This window comes from Alosa alosa, chromosome 19, assembly GCF_017589495.1.
Source record: "Alosa alosa isolate M-15738 ecotype Scorff River chromosome 19, AALO_Geno_1.1, whole genome shotgun sequence".
Classification (NCBI taxonomy): Eukaryota; Metazoa; Chordata; class Actinopteri; order Clupeiformes; family Clupeidae; genus Alosa; species Alosa alosa.
In genome coordinates, this window is record NC_063207.1 from 1,326,307 (window position 1) to 1,343,787 (window position 17,481).

Below are 17,481 nucleotides of genomic sequence, written 5' to 3' on the forward strand. Positions count from 1 at the left end.
ATTTTTATTTCATTTTATTTTGTTTATTTTATGATTTATTGTGTTTCTTTGAAAACCCCAAAATGAACTGCACCTCAGTCCAGCAGATGGCGGTAATACACCTGATTGTAAACTGCCATAAAAAACAGAAGAAGAAGAAGAAGAACATTGTGTCAGGTCAGTTTTTTGTTCAGTCTACGTCATGGCAGTTGTGTCTTTAGTGCCATTATACTTTTGGTTGACCTCTTTTATAGGCCTAATTATCAGTTTGTAGACTTTGTCAGTTTTGATCATTTTTTGGGTAATAAAAACCCTCCATTTTGAACCAAACCTCCTTGTGTCCTCATGCCTCACTGATCGGTCCCTTACACACATAAATTTGCAAAATCTACCGAAATTATTTGTATGTGGTCGTCACGTTATCTGTCATTGATTTGGGCTACAGCGTAAAACTTTATCTAGCTTCATCTAACTAGTTTATCAGGTGACCACTCGGCAAAAATACTTGTTTGGTGCTGAATGAGACATTTTACCGCACAACAAAATTATTACATGTTGGGCTTAGAGGGCAAACTGTAAGATTTTACTTGATCTGTAAGTTACCATGGCTGATGGGGCACGGGAGAAGCAGCCTGTCAGCGACCATGCCTGCTATCTGAAGACGCTTACTGAGCTGCTATGGTGCTGCGCATCTGGCGTGCCCTGCGTGCGACCGCGTGAGTTCACGTGACAAAGGAAGAGAGAGAGGCTGGTCGGGTGTGCGCAAGGAGGTGGCTCATTTCGGGGCATTGTTTCAGTCGTTTTTAATGGCTCAGGATTTCAAAACCGACCTCAGTAAAATCTTAATATTAATAATTTAAAAAAAAGTTTCAAAAGGGCATTTTCGTTGATAAAGGGCAAACTTCCTAGTGCTTTAGCACCACCTAGTGTCTATGTATGCACGCCTATGCTCTCCGAGGATGTAAGGCAATTTAGCCTCATTTGTCCAGGTTTGAAACTCAGGGAGGGTTGAATTTAATTTATTGAATAATAATGTCTGTATTTCCTCATATTTTGGGCATTCTGTTAAGAAGTGCAGCTCTGTCTCCACAGCTCACAAGCTCCAGTGTGAGCACAGCCTCTCCTCTCTGGACAGCCAGGTCTGCCCGTGTCCTGCCTCTCCTCTCTGGACAGCCAGGTCTGCCTGTGTCCTGGCTCTATCTGCCCTCTTCAATGGAGAGACTGAACGTGCCTGTAGTTTGTTCATTGTACTGTAGTCTGTACATTGCCATGGTTTTCCTGAGGTTTCCATGAGTTTTGGCTCTTTTAGTGTGCTCAGGTAGGTCAGGGAAGTGTCCTACATGTAATATGAGACTGAAGAGCTTTAGAGTAGCCAATTGAAATGTGAGGTCTGTGCACTAGCGTCTCCTTCAGAATGCCGTCTACAGCACAGGCCTTTCTTGGCTGTAGTTTGTGTAGCTTTTCCACAAGCTCTTTCTGGCTTATTGGAAACCCAGTGGAATTTGATTATCCTTTATGGTAATTTTAAAGTTTTCCAATCTGTCAGATATTTGTTGATGGTCACAATTTAGAGTGAAATGCTCTCTCCATGTAGCACCAGCTAAATCATTGTGAGGCCTTTTGTTTAATGTTTCCAGTTGTCCCAGAATTTGTTTGAGTTGAGGGATTATTCTATATAATTTAGTTGGCTTTGTTTGTATATATTTATTTTTCTTTGCCCTCATTGTATTTTTATACCTCTTGAGGCATTCAGTATATAGAGCCGGGGGCAGCCGTGGCCTACTGGTTAGCGCTTTGGACTTGTAACCGGAGGGTTGCCGGTGCGAACCCTGACCAGTAGGCACGGCTGAAGCGCCCTTGAGCAAGGCACCTAACCCCTCACTGCTCCCCGAGCGCCGCTGTTGATAGATAGATAGATAGATAGATAGATACTTTATTGATCCTCAAGGGGAAATTCAAGAAATGCAGGCAGCTCACTGCGCCGGGATTAGTGTGTGCTTCACCTCACTGTGTGTACACTTCACGGATTGGGATAAATGCAGAGACCAAATGGCTATATAGAGCCCGTATATCTATATATCTATATCGAGCCCGTATATCTATCAGCGTTGTGCGGGTTTGGTCACAAGCGGCCCGCGGTCGCCCGATATTTTAGTGTCAACCCGTAAAACAAACAGAGGAAACTTTATGCAACTCGGACCCATGCAGGAATATTAATTAGGAAAAAATTATACCAAACACCATGATCCCAAGGATTAGAACATTTACAAAATGTGTGCTTTTGGTTATAGCCTGCATGCAGTGTGACAGTAGACCATTCTGTTTCTGTAAAACAAACAGAGTGGTCAGTAGAACTACACGCAGTAGGCATGCAGGACATAATGTTTAGCAGGAGAGAGAATGAGAAAGAACTGGATTAGAACACTAGGATAAGATTTGGCCATGGACATACTTCTTTCTTTCGAAAACAGAAATGGTGAGGCAAGGTAGGCAAGAGATACTGTACATTGCTGGTCAAAACGTTAGCGTAAGAACTGGTTTATAATGCTGAATGAAGCACAAAGCTTTACTAAAGCACATCCACTGTTTAAAGTCACAAACACAATGGACTAAGGTAACTTTTATGCATGCGCGAACCTATACATACCGGTAGATATGGCTGTGTAGTCTGTGCCATAACATTTATTCCTGCAGGCTGCCCATTTTGGCTGTCATACTTTTAAATGGCTTCGCAAGAAGTAGGCCTACATAGACCATAACTTGTCATCTTCTTTAAGAACTTTTCCCAATATTTCTCATAGCCTATATCGCTTTTCCTGAAGGGGTGTCTTTTTATTATTTTAACTCGCGTCTTCAGCTTCTTTACTGTTGACTTTACTGCATTGATGCTTTATTGATGCTAGCCTTCTCGTGATATTTTAAGTAGGCCTATTTGTAGAAAATATATATTTAATTCATTTTAACTGACCCGCCCGCAAGTGACCCGAATATCATTAAAATATTTTGTTTATGACTCATAACCGCGGGCGACCGCTTAATTTTGGGCAGACCGCGCAACACTGATATCTATATAGAGCCCGTATATCGAGCCCGTAAATCTATATAGAGCCCGTATATCTATGAGCCCGTATATCTATATAGAGCCCGTATATCTATGAGCCCATATATCTATATAGAGCCCGTATATCTATAGAGAGCCTGTATATAGAGCACGTATATCTATAGACCCTTTCAACAATAAAAACAAAAACAATGCTTGAACGTTCTATTTGGCTCTCAATCTACTTCCTCTGCATTAAGATAACATATGGAATGTTTAAGCAATATAGCACGAGTGAGAGTGGGGTTGGTCATGGATATTCCCACGGGTGTTGTTCGGCCGTAGCCACGAGGAAGCCTTGTGGGGCCAACTATGATGCTGATAATGGAACTCTCTTGAAAGGGTCTATATAGAGCCCGTATATCTATATATCTATAGAGCCCGTATATCTATATAGAGCCCGTATATCTATATAGAGCCCATATATCTATGTAGAGCCCGTATATCTATATAGAGCCCGTATATCTATAGAGAGCCCGTATATCTATATAGAGCCTGTATATCTATATACAATGGGTCCCGGTTAAGTTTGGACGGGTTCCTTCATTAATCACGCACCCCATTTTCTCAGCAGAAATGGCACTGTTTTTTTCTCAGCAGAAATGGCAGAAACTGCAGTTGACATAAACAACCACAAGGTGTCACTTGGGAGTTCTGCCACTACTACTGTAATACTTTTGATGCGACTTGACTTACTGCTTCCATGACACAGTTTCCAAGTCAGTCCAAGTCAGTAGAACAATCAGAGAAAGTTGAGCCATTAGCAAACATATATGATAATACAATAGAGTGAGTTTATATATCTTATACCCTATTTGTCACGGTTACTTATAGATTTGATAGTGTAACGATAAGCGCATGAGACTTTCAGCGGGGGTACGGGAACTTAAATTGATCACGTTGTTTAAGCTTACACTTGACAAAACATTCTAATATGAAAATGTAGATGCAATTGTTGTAAAATGGTGCAGCTCTTTTAAGAGAGCCCCGTGCGCAGGGATGGAGAGAGAGAAAGCGAGAGGGGATGTGTGTTAGAACTTAGATGCGTGTGGAAAAAGTAGACGTGCTGTTGAGACTGGAGCGAGTCATATTCAAAATAATGCAAAAAATAAATCCGCAGATAAACGATGTGTTTAAGCACAGTGAGAAAGGCAGTCCGGGCTCTTGGCTGGCACTTTGGGAAGCCCAGATTTATCCCACTGACCCGGAGAAAAAACAAAGAATTGCGTCTACGTCAAGCGCAAGAATGGAAGACTGCTGGTGAAAAGTCTGATGACGTTCTCTTCACCGATGAGTCAACAGTGGCATTGGAACGTTTTGCATTGCAGTGCTGGAGAAAGACAAACTTTAGGGGCATGGCAATACGTAGAGTTAAGCACCCGGTCAAACTGCACGTCTGGGGTGGAATTTCGCGTTGTGGCCAGGGCCCACTTCTCATTTTTGATGGTATTATGGATCAACAGTTCTACGCGGAAGAGATCATCAAAAAAGTTGCCGGTCCATACTTGATAGAGCGTTTCCTCATGTCTACACATAGATTCTTCCAAGACAATGATCCAAAACACACCGCTACCAATGTCAAAGCCTGCATTCAGAGTGAGGGGATCAACTGGGTGCCAACAACGGCAGAGTCGCCGGATCTGAACCCCCATAGAGTTAGTCTACAAACTCCCCACAAAGGTCTGCAATAACTAGATCACCTGGACAAAGTCATTGAGCAGGTCATAGCCTTAAATGGAGGACCAACTGGAATGTGATCTTCCCAGGGCTATGGGATCCCCTACTGCTCCTGCTTCCATTTTACATTGACTTGAAATGGACTTGACGTGTCATTTGCAATCAGCCAACTCGTTGATTTGAATCGAAATCCAAATAAAAAAGGTTTTTCGCAAAAAAAATGCCTTTTCATTTCAGAATGCCAAAAATGCCTTTTCAGAGACAGTTGAGCCATTACCAAACACAATACAATATTGGGATATTGTAGGCCTACTGTAGAAATTTCACTTAAATTGCAACCGCAACATGCCTGCTTGCCGACGTTTAAACGACAACGAAAAATATATCAAAGCAACAAGAGGGTTGAGTCTGAATGACACTAAGTTTTTGAAGTTAAGAAATATTTTCGTAATAAAAATGGTCATTTAACCAATAAAGGCTGAAAACATGTACAGCAAAACTGTAGGCTATACAGTACATGCAACCCAGCAGAAGACTATTATAGGCTATTGGCAAATCATTGAGCATCATTCACACATTGTATTCTGCACAGTCTCTACACGTGGAGCGCTAATGTGTCTAGGCCTACTGTAAATCATTCAAAATGTGTGAAAGTCATTAGGCTGGAAGCGTGTCTACTGTCAGTGACTAATGCGATAAGCGGGTTCTGTGTTGTATGCATTTTTCCGACACTTGGCTGCAAGCTCCCCTTCCCCACCCCCTTCTTTCACAAGCAGTGCAGCTTTCTGAAGCGGTGCTTTTTGAAGCTAACAAATAATTTTTGAAGATGTAACAAATACCACCAATATTGTTGTGTGGCAATAAAAGTATCCAGGGTTTGCGCAAGAAGCCTAAATATATAAATACATTAAGGACATACAATCCTTAACGTGAAAAAGCTTAACGCAGCTTAATGTCCCAAAGCGTCAACAAGTCATTTTATGCCCTCATTATACATGGATTTCTATGCAACGTCACGAAAACATGCGTGTGCAACCAAGAGGCAGAAAGCACCATAGAACAGCATAGAGCAATGCAAAAGAGCAAAAGAATAAAATGAGTTTTTGTGCTGAAAACTGCACCAATTCGAAATCACAATGGTTAGAGAATGTTAAATATGTTCAATATCCCTAACGGAATGCATGTCTCCGCCAAAAATGACAAAATACGATGTTATATTAATAATGCAAATGAACGGCAAACTTTGAAATATAGTCTGAAATGAGCTGTTATTATCATTGAGACAACAAGGGTATACAATAAAACTCTGATTGTAGCTTACAGCAGCCGACTATTTAGGTTAAGTTTATAACGTTGTGGACAGCCTCCAAGGGTCTTCTGCCCCACGGCTGCGCGCGCATCTAGTTTTGTTGGTAAACGGGAAACCCGTGTATAAAGAAAGTTTAACGTGTCCCAAAACAGATATCAATTAATCACCAAACGTCTTATAAACAAGTCTTGCCAGGAGCAACACCTTGCAAAAAATGATAACAATAGGCCTAGGCCTAATAATGGTTGGAATGGAAAGATGCAAGTTAGGCCTATGTTTTAAAAACAAATGCTCCCGTTACCCCGCAGAAGTTTCAAAGTAGCCTACACCCAGAAAAACTGTTTGCTACTGGGATAAGTTTAGTTAATTTACTGGGCTATCTTTTAGCTGGGTTAAAAACAGACTCATTGCAGAACACTTCATCGAATGTCTGTAGTAGGCTACAACTTTGATTCAATAAAAAAGATTTCTAAAGGAAAACCGTTGCATCATTACTCCTGCCTTTGTTAACATTACTGTTAAGGAGATGCTGTAGGCAAAGGCTATATTTCAACCTCGTTAGTGTAGTAAAAAAACTATCTGAACTATTCACGAGGTTTTTGGGCAGCATATTTATGTTCTGTTAGCAAGCGAACTTCTCATGACTGCCGACAAAGTAGCCTACTGCCAGCTGACGAAGCTCTCATTTTAAAACATTACTAAGAGACAGGCACTGTACAATCAAGAAATCTTGCCACTGAATCCAAAACTATGTTTAACATTACAGTATGTACAAGGCTTATAGGCTACAGTGGACTAGCATGTTGCAGGGGCTGCTAAAAACACAGAGAAACCAATTTTTAACTGGGACCTATATATATCTAGGTTGTCTGGTTGCTGGTGTTTTTGGTTGGATAATTTCCTTAGGCTATTTCTATGTTTTTTTGCATTCAGAATTAATCCAATGATTTCTTTTGTTTGTTTTTAATTGTGGGCATATTTGAAATTTGAGCCACATGGTGGAATATCTTGTGTAGATGGTATACGGCCAAATTAACTCCTTCTTTACTATGATGGTAGGCTCTCAGAAAGCTCATGTTTAAGTCTGTTATGGCGTAATCCACAGTGCTACTGCCAAGAGCTGAGCCATAGGCGCACTAACCCAGGGAGTCACCCTGCAGCCTACTCTACCATTGGCTACACACAGACCCAGGAGTCACCTGCAGCCTACTGTACCATTGACTACACACAGACCCAGGAGTCACCCACACTACCATTGACTACACACAGACCCAGGAGTCATCCGCATGCACAGACCCAGGCTTGGGCAGAGCCGCAACAGCTCTTATCATGGGCATTGTGTCATAGTTCTGTCTGGAGGAGTAAGAAGAGAAATGGATGTTATCTCCTGTAATGAATAAAAAATCTTCATTGCAGTAAGGGGACTCAATTAGGGGCATACACATGCAGTAAGGGGACTCAATTAGGGGCATACACATGCAGTAAGGGGACTCAATTAGGGACATACACATCGAGCAGAGGAAGAGGTTTGGAGGTGTCTCAGTATGGTTTCTCTTTTGATTTCAGCCACAAATTATTCTGTAATTTTTTGATTCTTTCTACTGTGAGGGTAGGAGTTCTGATTTTAACCAAATAAGCATCCCTCCTGAGTTTCTACCTTGAGTCACGTCTTTTAGTTTGGTGGATGGGAGCGCTAGCACTTCTAGTTTGGTGGATGGGAGCGCTAGCTCAGCTCTTTTAGTTTGGTGGATGGGAGCGCTAGCTCTTCTAGTTTGGTGGATGGGAGCACTAGCTCAGCTCTTTTAGTTTGGTGGATGGGAGCGCTAGCTCTTCTAGTTTGGTGGATGGGAGCGCTAGCTCTTCTAGTTTGGTGGATGGGAGCGCTAGCTCTTTGTAACCTGGGGGACAGCCAGTGGGCTCATCTCATGCAGGATTAAAATATCAACATGCACAGATAAGGCTGAGTATTTGTTGAATGTCTGAGTTCTGTGCTGGTTGGGCCTCCTGCTCCACTGAGTGCCTCGGCACAGGTGAGTGTCCCTGGCTGCCGTCGCTATGGTGGTGCAGGTGTGGGTCCAGTTACGGTGGTTGGTGTAGTTGTTGGTGCAGGCCTCTCCTGGTGGTGTAGTTGTTGGGCCTCTCCTGGTGGCGTAGTTGTTGGTCCTCTCCTGGTGGCGTAGTTGTTGGGCCTCTCCTGGGGTCTCTACTGTCTGCCCAGTTGTGATGGGTAGTGTGTGTGTGGCGTCTTATCTGTCGGAGTATTTGGGTATCCCCTGTTGTGTGTTTGAGGGGTATTTGGGTATCCTTTGTCGTGTGCTTGAGGGGTATTTGGGTATCCCCTGTTATGTTTGAGGGGTATTTGGGTATCCCCTGTTGTGTGTTTGAGGGGTATTTGGGTATCCTTTGTCGTGTGCTTGAGGGGTATTTGGGTATCCCCTGTTATGTTTGAGGGGTATTTGGGTATCCCCTGTTGTGTTTGAGGGGTATTTGGGTATCCCTTGTTGTGTTTGAGGGGTATTTGGGTATCCCCTGTTATGTTTGAGGGGTATTTGGGTATCCCCTGTTATGTGCTTGAGGGGTATTTGGGTATCCCCTGTTATGTTTGAGGGGTATTTGGGTATCCCCTGTTGTGTGTTTGAGGGGTATTTGGGTATCCTTTGTCGTGTGCTTGAGGGGTATTTGGGTATCCCCTGTTATGTTTGAGGGGTATTTGGGTATCCCCTGTTGTGTTTGAGGGGTATTTGGGTATCCCTTGTTGTGTTTGAGGGGTATTTGGGTATCCCCTGTTATGTGCTTGAGGGGTATTTGGGTATCCCCTGTTATGTGCTTGAGGGTCTCTCTCCCTCCCTGGTCTCTCTCCCTCCCTTTCTCCCCCTCTCTGTAGAAGATGGTGCTGTCTCTCTCTCTCTCTCTCTCTCTCTCTCTCTCTCTCTCTCTCTCTCTCTCTCTCTCTCTCTCTCTCTCTCCTAATCTCTCTCTAGAGGACGGTTCTCTCTCTCTCTCTCTCTCTCTCTCTTCTCTCTCTCTAGAGGACGGTGGTCTCTCTCTCGCTCTGCTGGAGGGACTGTGCTCGCTGTCGTGTGGCGGACTGGTTGCTGCGCACTGATGCATTGTGGGAAAACGAGAGTGTGTGTGGGGGGCGGGTCAGGCCCTCCCTCCTCCATCTCCGCTTCAGCTCCCCCTGGACCTGTCAATCAAAACGGAGAGATAAAAATGGGTGGAGTGGTAGGGAGAACGAAGGATGAAGAGAAGGAGAGAGAGAGATAGAGATCTCTATGTATGTGTATATATATATAGAGAGAGAAAAAAATTGAAAAGGGGCGACACAGGCAAACCTGGCTGGCCCCTGAAAAGAGGATGTGTGCTCACTGCAGTGAGGCCATCCTTAAAAATATTTTTGTTTGCAGTAACAGCCAAACAAAATTAAAAATGGGTCGGTAGGTAGGTCAATATTTTTTTTTTTTTTTCAAGATTCAAAGTAAAAAAAGTACAATTTTGGTCATGGTGATTACTAGGAATGAATTTACACAAATGTGCATATCGTGGATCGTAACTGACTGGGTCTTCAACCCGCACCTTCAGGCTAACCATTGCAAACCTCATTCTGATGCAGGTTATATAGACCAGCCTTTCTCAAACTTCTTTGACCTGAGGCCCGGTCATGGCAGACTTTGGGGTCATAGGGCTCATCTACATGTACCCAGAAAGAAGGCTACAAGCTCTTGGCCACGTTATATTGAAATTTGACTATAGGCCTACAATACTCAATGCTATACAGTGTATTATACAGTCTCTGCTCTGTTTCTAAGGAAGTTCCAAAAAACAACGTCGTTCTATTAAGTTTCGTTAAATGAATAAATAAATAGCCTTCCAACAGGTTGAAGCGGAGCTTTGATACCAACGCTATCGATTAGTTTCAGTTTCTCTCACGCAGACGCCAAGCATTGAATGAATGCTCATACCACTTAATTGTAGGGCTCCATGTTTAATGACATCGATAGCAGAAACGTTTGTTTTATTTTTTTCGTCGATCCGCGGTTTCTTGATCAACTACGCAGCAAATTATCAAATGAAGCACCGGGCCAAATTTCACTCCACGACTCCATGGACCATCAGTCTCCATGTTATGGACCCATATTTTGAGAAATGCTAAATAGACCACAACCAATTTCTATACTCCGACACGGTCACCGTTAGACTAGGGGGGGAGAAGGGATGAGAAAAGATCTGGCCACAGTTCTTCCAGAACTTCATGCCAAGTAAAAGCATTATCAGTTTGTGTGAATGAAACGAAGCGTAGGCCATAGTGTGACATGCGTAAAACCAATGGTGTAGAGATTTAAGTGAGCCACGTTTGCATGTAGGCAATTTATATTCACAATACTTGGGCCTACTAAAAGAAATATTATTTTATTGCATTTGTATTGGTTGTTTAGAGTAAAAAAAAAACAATCGGTCGGTATTAACGCAAGTTTACAACCGGCAAGTCGGTCGGACTAAAAGGGGAAAAAAATAAATATTTGGGTCGGTTCTAAATTGACAGGGTCGGTCGGGTTACGGCAAACGAAAATATTTTTAAGGATGGCCTGATGTAGTGGAAAATGAACAAAATTTTTTAACTGAATGCAAATTATACAAACTTTTAAGGGAAGAATATTTTACAAAAATCGCAGATATCTGTCCCGAATTTCTTGACACAAACAATGAACAAAAACTATCATTCCTCCTGCGGGAAGTAGACAGTTGTGTCCACCTAGCTGCTGAGTACATCCAATCCTGCCACATCCTGAGAGAACAGCCCATGTTACATGATCAATAACATAATAATCCATATATATATATTTTTTTTTCTGTTCATTTAAAAGCCAGGTGTTATTTTCATTATTATTATTATTATCATTATTATTATTATTATTATTATTATTATTATTTGTATTACTATTATTATTATCTATATTACTATTATTGTTGTATTGAATGCTTTGGCAACACTGTAAAATTTACATTCATGCCAATAAAGCTTGTTGAATTGAATTGAATTGCGAGAGAGAGGGAGAGAGAGAGAGAATTCGCTACTTGCATAATCAGTCACAATCACTTTGGCGCTCTACTTAGTGCTGCTCAGCTGTTTTCCGTGTAACACTGGAAAGAGAGAGAGGGGGGGGCAGAAAGAGAGAGAGAGAGAGAGAGAGAGAGAGAGAGAGAGAGAGAGGGCGGAAAGAGAGAGAGAGAGAGGGGCAGAAAGAGAGAGAGAGACTGTTGTGTCACACTCAGATAAAGACTTACCTCAGTGTTCAAGAAACAGTACAAGATGGCCACCACCAAACCCTGCAATGTGAAACCACAGCATGAGACACACACAGCATGAGACACACACACACACACACACACACACAGCATGAGACACACACACACACACACACACACACTAACACACACACACAGCATGAGACACACACACACACACACACACACACTAAGGGCTTCTACATACTCGACGCACCCGACCCGGTAGCGCGACACCGTGACGTCAAAATGACGTAGATCTTGCTGGCACGCCAGGATTTTAGCCAGGTAGCGCGAGGTAGCGCACCACTAATTTTTTTTAGACGAGCACGACAAAGCGGAAACAGGAAGATGGACTAGTTCGAGGGCAAGCGAGAGTTGCAGTGTTTTGTTACAGTCGTGAATTTTTAATAGTTTGCTGGATAAGTTAACAAAGTTACCAGCGAGAGTTGCAACTCATGGAATTAAGAGGAAAGAATAGAAACAATTTATTTTCAAACAAAGGATATCTATTAAGGCCTGAACAAGATCTCTTTCCACTTCAGGAAATTACACAAACTCAGCCAGCTGCTAGCTAGCTAGCCAGCTAACTAAACTGTTTAAATTATTAAAATTTCCCTCGGGATGACTAAAGTATCTATCTATATATCCATCTATCTATCTACCTGTGCGCACACCTTGGAAACTAGATGATAATGATGGTGGTAGTTGTGAATAATAGCAACCAAAGTCTGAAGTACCATCACAGAGGCTAGCTAATAGCAGAGCCCGTTTACATTCTCTGCTACTAGTGTTTCTTAACGCAGCTTCTTCTGTTGTGTAACGTAGTTAGCGTTAATCTTTTCACAACAGCGACACCTCGGTTGAGGAGAATATTGCAACTAGTGTCGTGACCACGACACGCGAGTATAAATGGTTACGGCGCTTCTGTGACATCACATTGTCGCGTTACCGGTCGGGTGGGTCAAGTATGTGGAACGTTTAACACACACACAGCATGACACACACACACACACACTAACACACACACTAACACACACACAGCATGAGACAGACACACACACACTAACACATTGTTTCCAAAAGTCTGGGTCGCGACCCACAGGTGGGTCGCAGGAGATTTTATTTGGGTCGCCAGCACAATGTATGTTGTGTTATAGGCCTAACTGATACCATTTGTCATTTGATACCAGGAAAGCTAACAGTTTTCTATTAGGATGTAGTTAGCTCATGAAACTGGCACATGAAACTGGGGGACGAATGCATCGCAGAGGGGGTGCCAGAGCATGGATATCTACCTCTCAAAATGAAACCGTTCTGTGGGGCGCCATGTACCTCACAGTTGCAAACTACAAGGGATATGAATCCGCCTATTTGCACGAACATTAACAGATACCAGTTCCTCAACTTTACCGATTAAAATCTAGTGACCGTGCTGTCAACTAAAGCAGACAGACCGGACATAAGGCCATTCAATTTGCATGTAGATAGTTTCGATTATAGATCTTTAAAGTTAATAGCAACCTTCTCACATTCTTATTTCTGATTTAAAATGCACAACAGTGCATTATATTAGGCTACAATTTAAATGAACATTTTAAACAATATTACTCTCGTTTTCTACCTCGCTAACTCCAAAGTAAAGGCGCATTCTTCGGCTATTGCGCAAAAGCCTCTTGTTCTGATAGAACGACTATACAATATAATATAATACAACAATACAGTATAACGACTTGAGTTATTTGCTGTTTACATCGGAATTGACGTCCACAGTGTTATGGACCCATTTGTCTGCAACGCAACGTAGCCTACAACATTTTTTTTTAGAAATACAGGAGGGTAATTCCATGCAAAGGTCATGCTTACCATGGAAAAAAAAGTTGTGTATACGCAAATAGAACTGTTGTTAAAATCTTCATTTAGGTCTATATTTTATTGTTTGTAACTGATCGTATTGAATTTGATGGAGAATGACACTCTTTTTACATCATAAATATGGTGTGAAACCATACAGAAACAACATTTTTCACATGGTAATATTATACATATTTCAAAAGTGGATAAATGGCCCCAATGTTTAAACAAATTGTGTCATTTGACAAATTCCAGATTGACAAAGGAATGGTAGAGTAATGTCTATGCTCAGCTTGCCTTTAAGAGCACAACTCCTTACATTTGTAAGGCTTTTGTTTTTAAGTCAGCAAGTTCCATGGCCATGTCACATCCATAACGTTTTATAGGAAAAGTTTATGCTACACATACAGTGTTGATGCGACAATGTCCATAGTGTCTGTGCAAAGCTGATTTATATCATTGTAAAGTGTGATGACCAAATTGTGCCCCTTTCTTACTTTTAAAACCTTTAATGCTGCGTTATGAATGTGACGTTATGGATGTTACATAATGTGAATTTACAAGACTGGGGACTTTATTATACCTCAAAGCCGATAAAACGTCTGTTCTGGTGGCATGTCAGTTTCAACACATTTCAACTTAGGCCTAGTGTTTACAACTGACATTTCAAAGATTATTAGGTTGATCAAAACCACAGGAAGGCCTTGCCTAACCATTAGCAAAACAAACATAATATTAAAATATCTCCAGTGATTAGCCTAGCCATAGCCTATTTTCAAGTGGCCTAATAACAAAAATCTGAGCGATTATCTTCCTGTAACTGTCATACTAATGTTGTACAGTAACTGGATTATCGTGTTAGCTGGTGAAGATGGCTGACTTTGCAGCTGGAGTTAACATAGCAACCTCCTTCTGTTGCAGATCTGTTCAGCCTGCCGTTCACGTCTGCTTAACACAGTTTAATTTGAAATGTGACGCGATATGCCAGCATTTGAAGTGTCAGGTCCTCTGTAGCTAATACCCACAGAGTAACATGAGTAAGGGCAGCAATAAACTAGATGTACCACATAGCGGTACAAAATATGACCGCCTCTCAGTCCTGCATATTCTCTTCAAAAAAAATAAATCACGCTTTGTCAATTTGTCTCCATCTCCTACTCCTGCAACTCATGTGCATGTAAATGAGTGTGTGCATATGTGAGTTTGCTTTTGTTTATAAGAGTGTGTGTGTGTGTGTCTGTGTTTTTTTGTGTGTGTCTGTGTGTGCATGTGCGTATGCGTGCCTGTGTTTATGTGTGTGTGTGTGTGCGTGTGTGTTTGCATGCCCACATGCGTGCGTGCCTGTGTGTGTGTGTTTATGTGTCTGCATTCATGTGGGTGGGTGTTTGCTTGCCTGTCTGTATGTGTTTATGTGTGTGTGTGCTTGCCTGTCTGTATGTGTGCGACTGTGCGTGCGTGTGTGTGTGTGTGCGCATGTGCGTGTGCATGTACTTTATGTGTGCAAATCACAAATGAGTGGGTATGGGTTAGGTTCATGCGGGCTCTTGAGACTAACATACCATAAATATTTTGTCATCTTGGGTGCAACGGTTCAGGTAGGGCTAGTTATTTAGGGGAGTGGCCACCAAGTATCATGTTCCCTGGTGTTTCAGTAACCCGGGAATCACTGACCAAAATTGATGACGGTAAAAGAAAAAAATTAATTCCTTTTATATTTTAAATGACTTGTAGTCCTGATTCTTCCTGTGGATCTTAGTGGGCACTGAGGAAGCAATACTTTCATTGCTAGTTTTTCATGATTACTATTTCAATTGTTTCATATCAAAATTCACTACTTAATTATGTGTTTTATGTAGTTTGTCGAGGACTGGTTCAGACACGTCACATCCATAACGTGAAACCGTCACATCCATAACGCCAGTTTTTCCTACATAATGCATTACGAAAATGACGCATAGTTTCAAAAACACACTTTTTGTGTTCATTCAAGTCTCCTTCATGCTACATATATCATGGTTTCGGCAGTTTCCTTCAAAATTCACAGAGTTTGTAGAAAACCTGTAATCTCTCACAAAAGTGTGTCCATTTCATGTCACATCCATAACGCTGATAAAATGCCTTGTATTCTTAAGATGAAATTGATTATATGAAATTTGAGGATTTCTCAGTATTCAGAGGACAGAGGTTGCATTAAAAGTTATGCAAATTAATTCACTGATACTAATGTTGCCCCCACTCTAAGGCATTTTGTTTACCAATATGAGTCCAACTGTCACATCCATAACACTGGAACTGCCCATCTATATTGTTCTTACTATAATGGTAATGCCACTACTTTGCACATATCATAGCTTAAATGCTGACGAATGACGACTGCGCAACATGCGAGAATTTCCCCAAACTCTCGAATGCGCATTAAAACGTATCTTTTCAGGCCCCAGCTGTGGCGCAACTGGCTGGGGCACCTGCACCGTATGCCAGCGACCCGGGTTCGATTCCCGCCCCGTGGTCCTTTCCGGATCCCACCCCTGCTCTCTCTCCCATTCACTTCCTGTCACTCTCCACTGTCCTATCATTAAAAAAGCATAAAAAGGCCAAAAAAATATACTTAAAAAAAAAAAAACGTATCTTTTCAGTAGTCATTTCCAACTTTTTACGCTGATGGTGCTCAAAATGCAAACACAACCATTTTCAAAGCAGGATCTATCTATCTAGATCCTATAGCAATGTATGGTTGGGGGAGGCATAGAAAAGTTGGAGAACCGGTGGCCTAAAACAATATTGGTGGTTGCCGGGTAGATTTGAAGTGAAATGGGTCACGATGGTCTGTCATTTTTAAAAAGTGGGTCCCCAGAAAAAAAGTTTGGGAAACACTGCACTAACACACACACAGCATGAGACACACACACACACACTAACACACACACAGCATGAGACACACACACACACACTAACACACACACAGCATCTACACACTTGAAAAGACACACACACACACACTGACAATCAAAGCCACATTTACACATTCATAAGATGGATGCCACACACACACACACACATAGTGTACCTGAAAGGAGCCGATGGCCAGATCAAAGAAGATCTTGTAGTCAGCCATGGTTTCGTTCAGAGAGACAAACACCACATAGTGGATCCCAAACAACGGAATTAACAACAGTGTGGACTTGGCCAGTCGCCTGAAAACATACACACACACGCACACACACCACACACACACGCACACACCCACACACACACACACACACACAGACACACACACAACGGAATTAACAACAGTGTGGACTTGGCCAGTCACCTGAAAACATACACACACATAGACACACACACACACACACACACACACACACACACAAACACACACACACACACACACACACAGAATGTAGTGATGTCCAGTAATGGAGTGTCTAGTGGGTGTATGTCAAAACACTGGTCCTCATTATAAAAAACAAAACGAACATACAACATCCCTGTGTGTATGCACACACATCCAACACTCATTTACAAAACGAACATACGACATTTAGCAATAGTATACAGTTCTCCCCTGTATTGGCATCTCTGCTGAAGTTGACTAAAAAGAGGAATATAACATCATCTTTTGGAAATTGATCTTAATGCCTTAAGTAAAAAAAAACCTTAAATAAAAAATGAGGAAATATTCAACCTTTAAGGACACCATTTTCCATTGTGAATGAATAATGTATCATAAATAAATGTTCTTCCTTAAAATACAGGGGTCATAAGTATTGGCACTCCTATGTTAAATTCCCATAGAGGCAGGCAGATTTTTATTTTTAAAGGCCAGTTATTTCATGGATCCAGGATACTATGCATCCTGATAAAGTTCCCTTGGCCTTTGGAATTAAAATAGCCCCACATTATCACATACCCTTCAACATACCTAGAGATGGGCATGGTGTTATTTCAGTTAGCCATACTAGCTAATCACACACACACACACACACCTATAGATTGGCATGGTGTTATTTCAGTTAGCCATACTAGCTAATCACACACACACACCTAGAGATTGGCATGGTGTTATTTCAGTTAGCCAAACTAGCTAATCACACACACACACACACACACACCTATAGATTGGCATGGTGTTATTTCAGTTAGCCATACTAGCTAATCACACACACACACACCTAGAGATTGGCATGGTGTTATTTCAGTTAGCCTATTAGCTGGTTTGATTTGCGTTGAGCTCAATTACACTTGTTCTGGAATGTCAGAAGATTGCTTTCTGAGT

General features: G+C 41.8%; 1 protein-coding gene across 1 annotated transcript in view; it reads right to left on the reverse strand.

Annotated features, from left to right (window-relative positions):
- Positions 1–7,853: 7,853 nt before the first annotated feature.
- Positions 7,854–17,481, reverse strand: part of LOC125284313 (vasoactive intestinal polypeptide receptor 2-like) — a 27,195-nt gene continuing 17,567 nt past the window's right edge. Inside the window, exons 11-14 of the mRNA XM_048228221.1 lie at positions 16,273–16,399; positions 11,352–11,393; positions 9,216–9,252; positions 7,854–7,963 (exon numbers count right to left, since the gene is read on the reverse strand). Coding sequence (XP_048084178.1) covers positions 7,854–7,963; positions 9,216–9,252; positions 11,352–11,393; positions 16,273–16,399 — 316 coding nt within the window. The remainder of the gene's footprint in view (positions 7,964–9,215; positions 9,253–11,351; positions 11,394–16,272; positions 16,400–17,481) is intronic.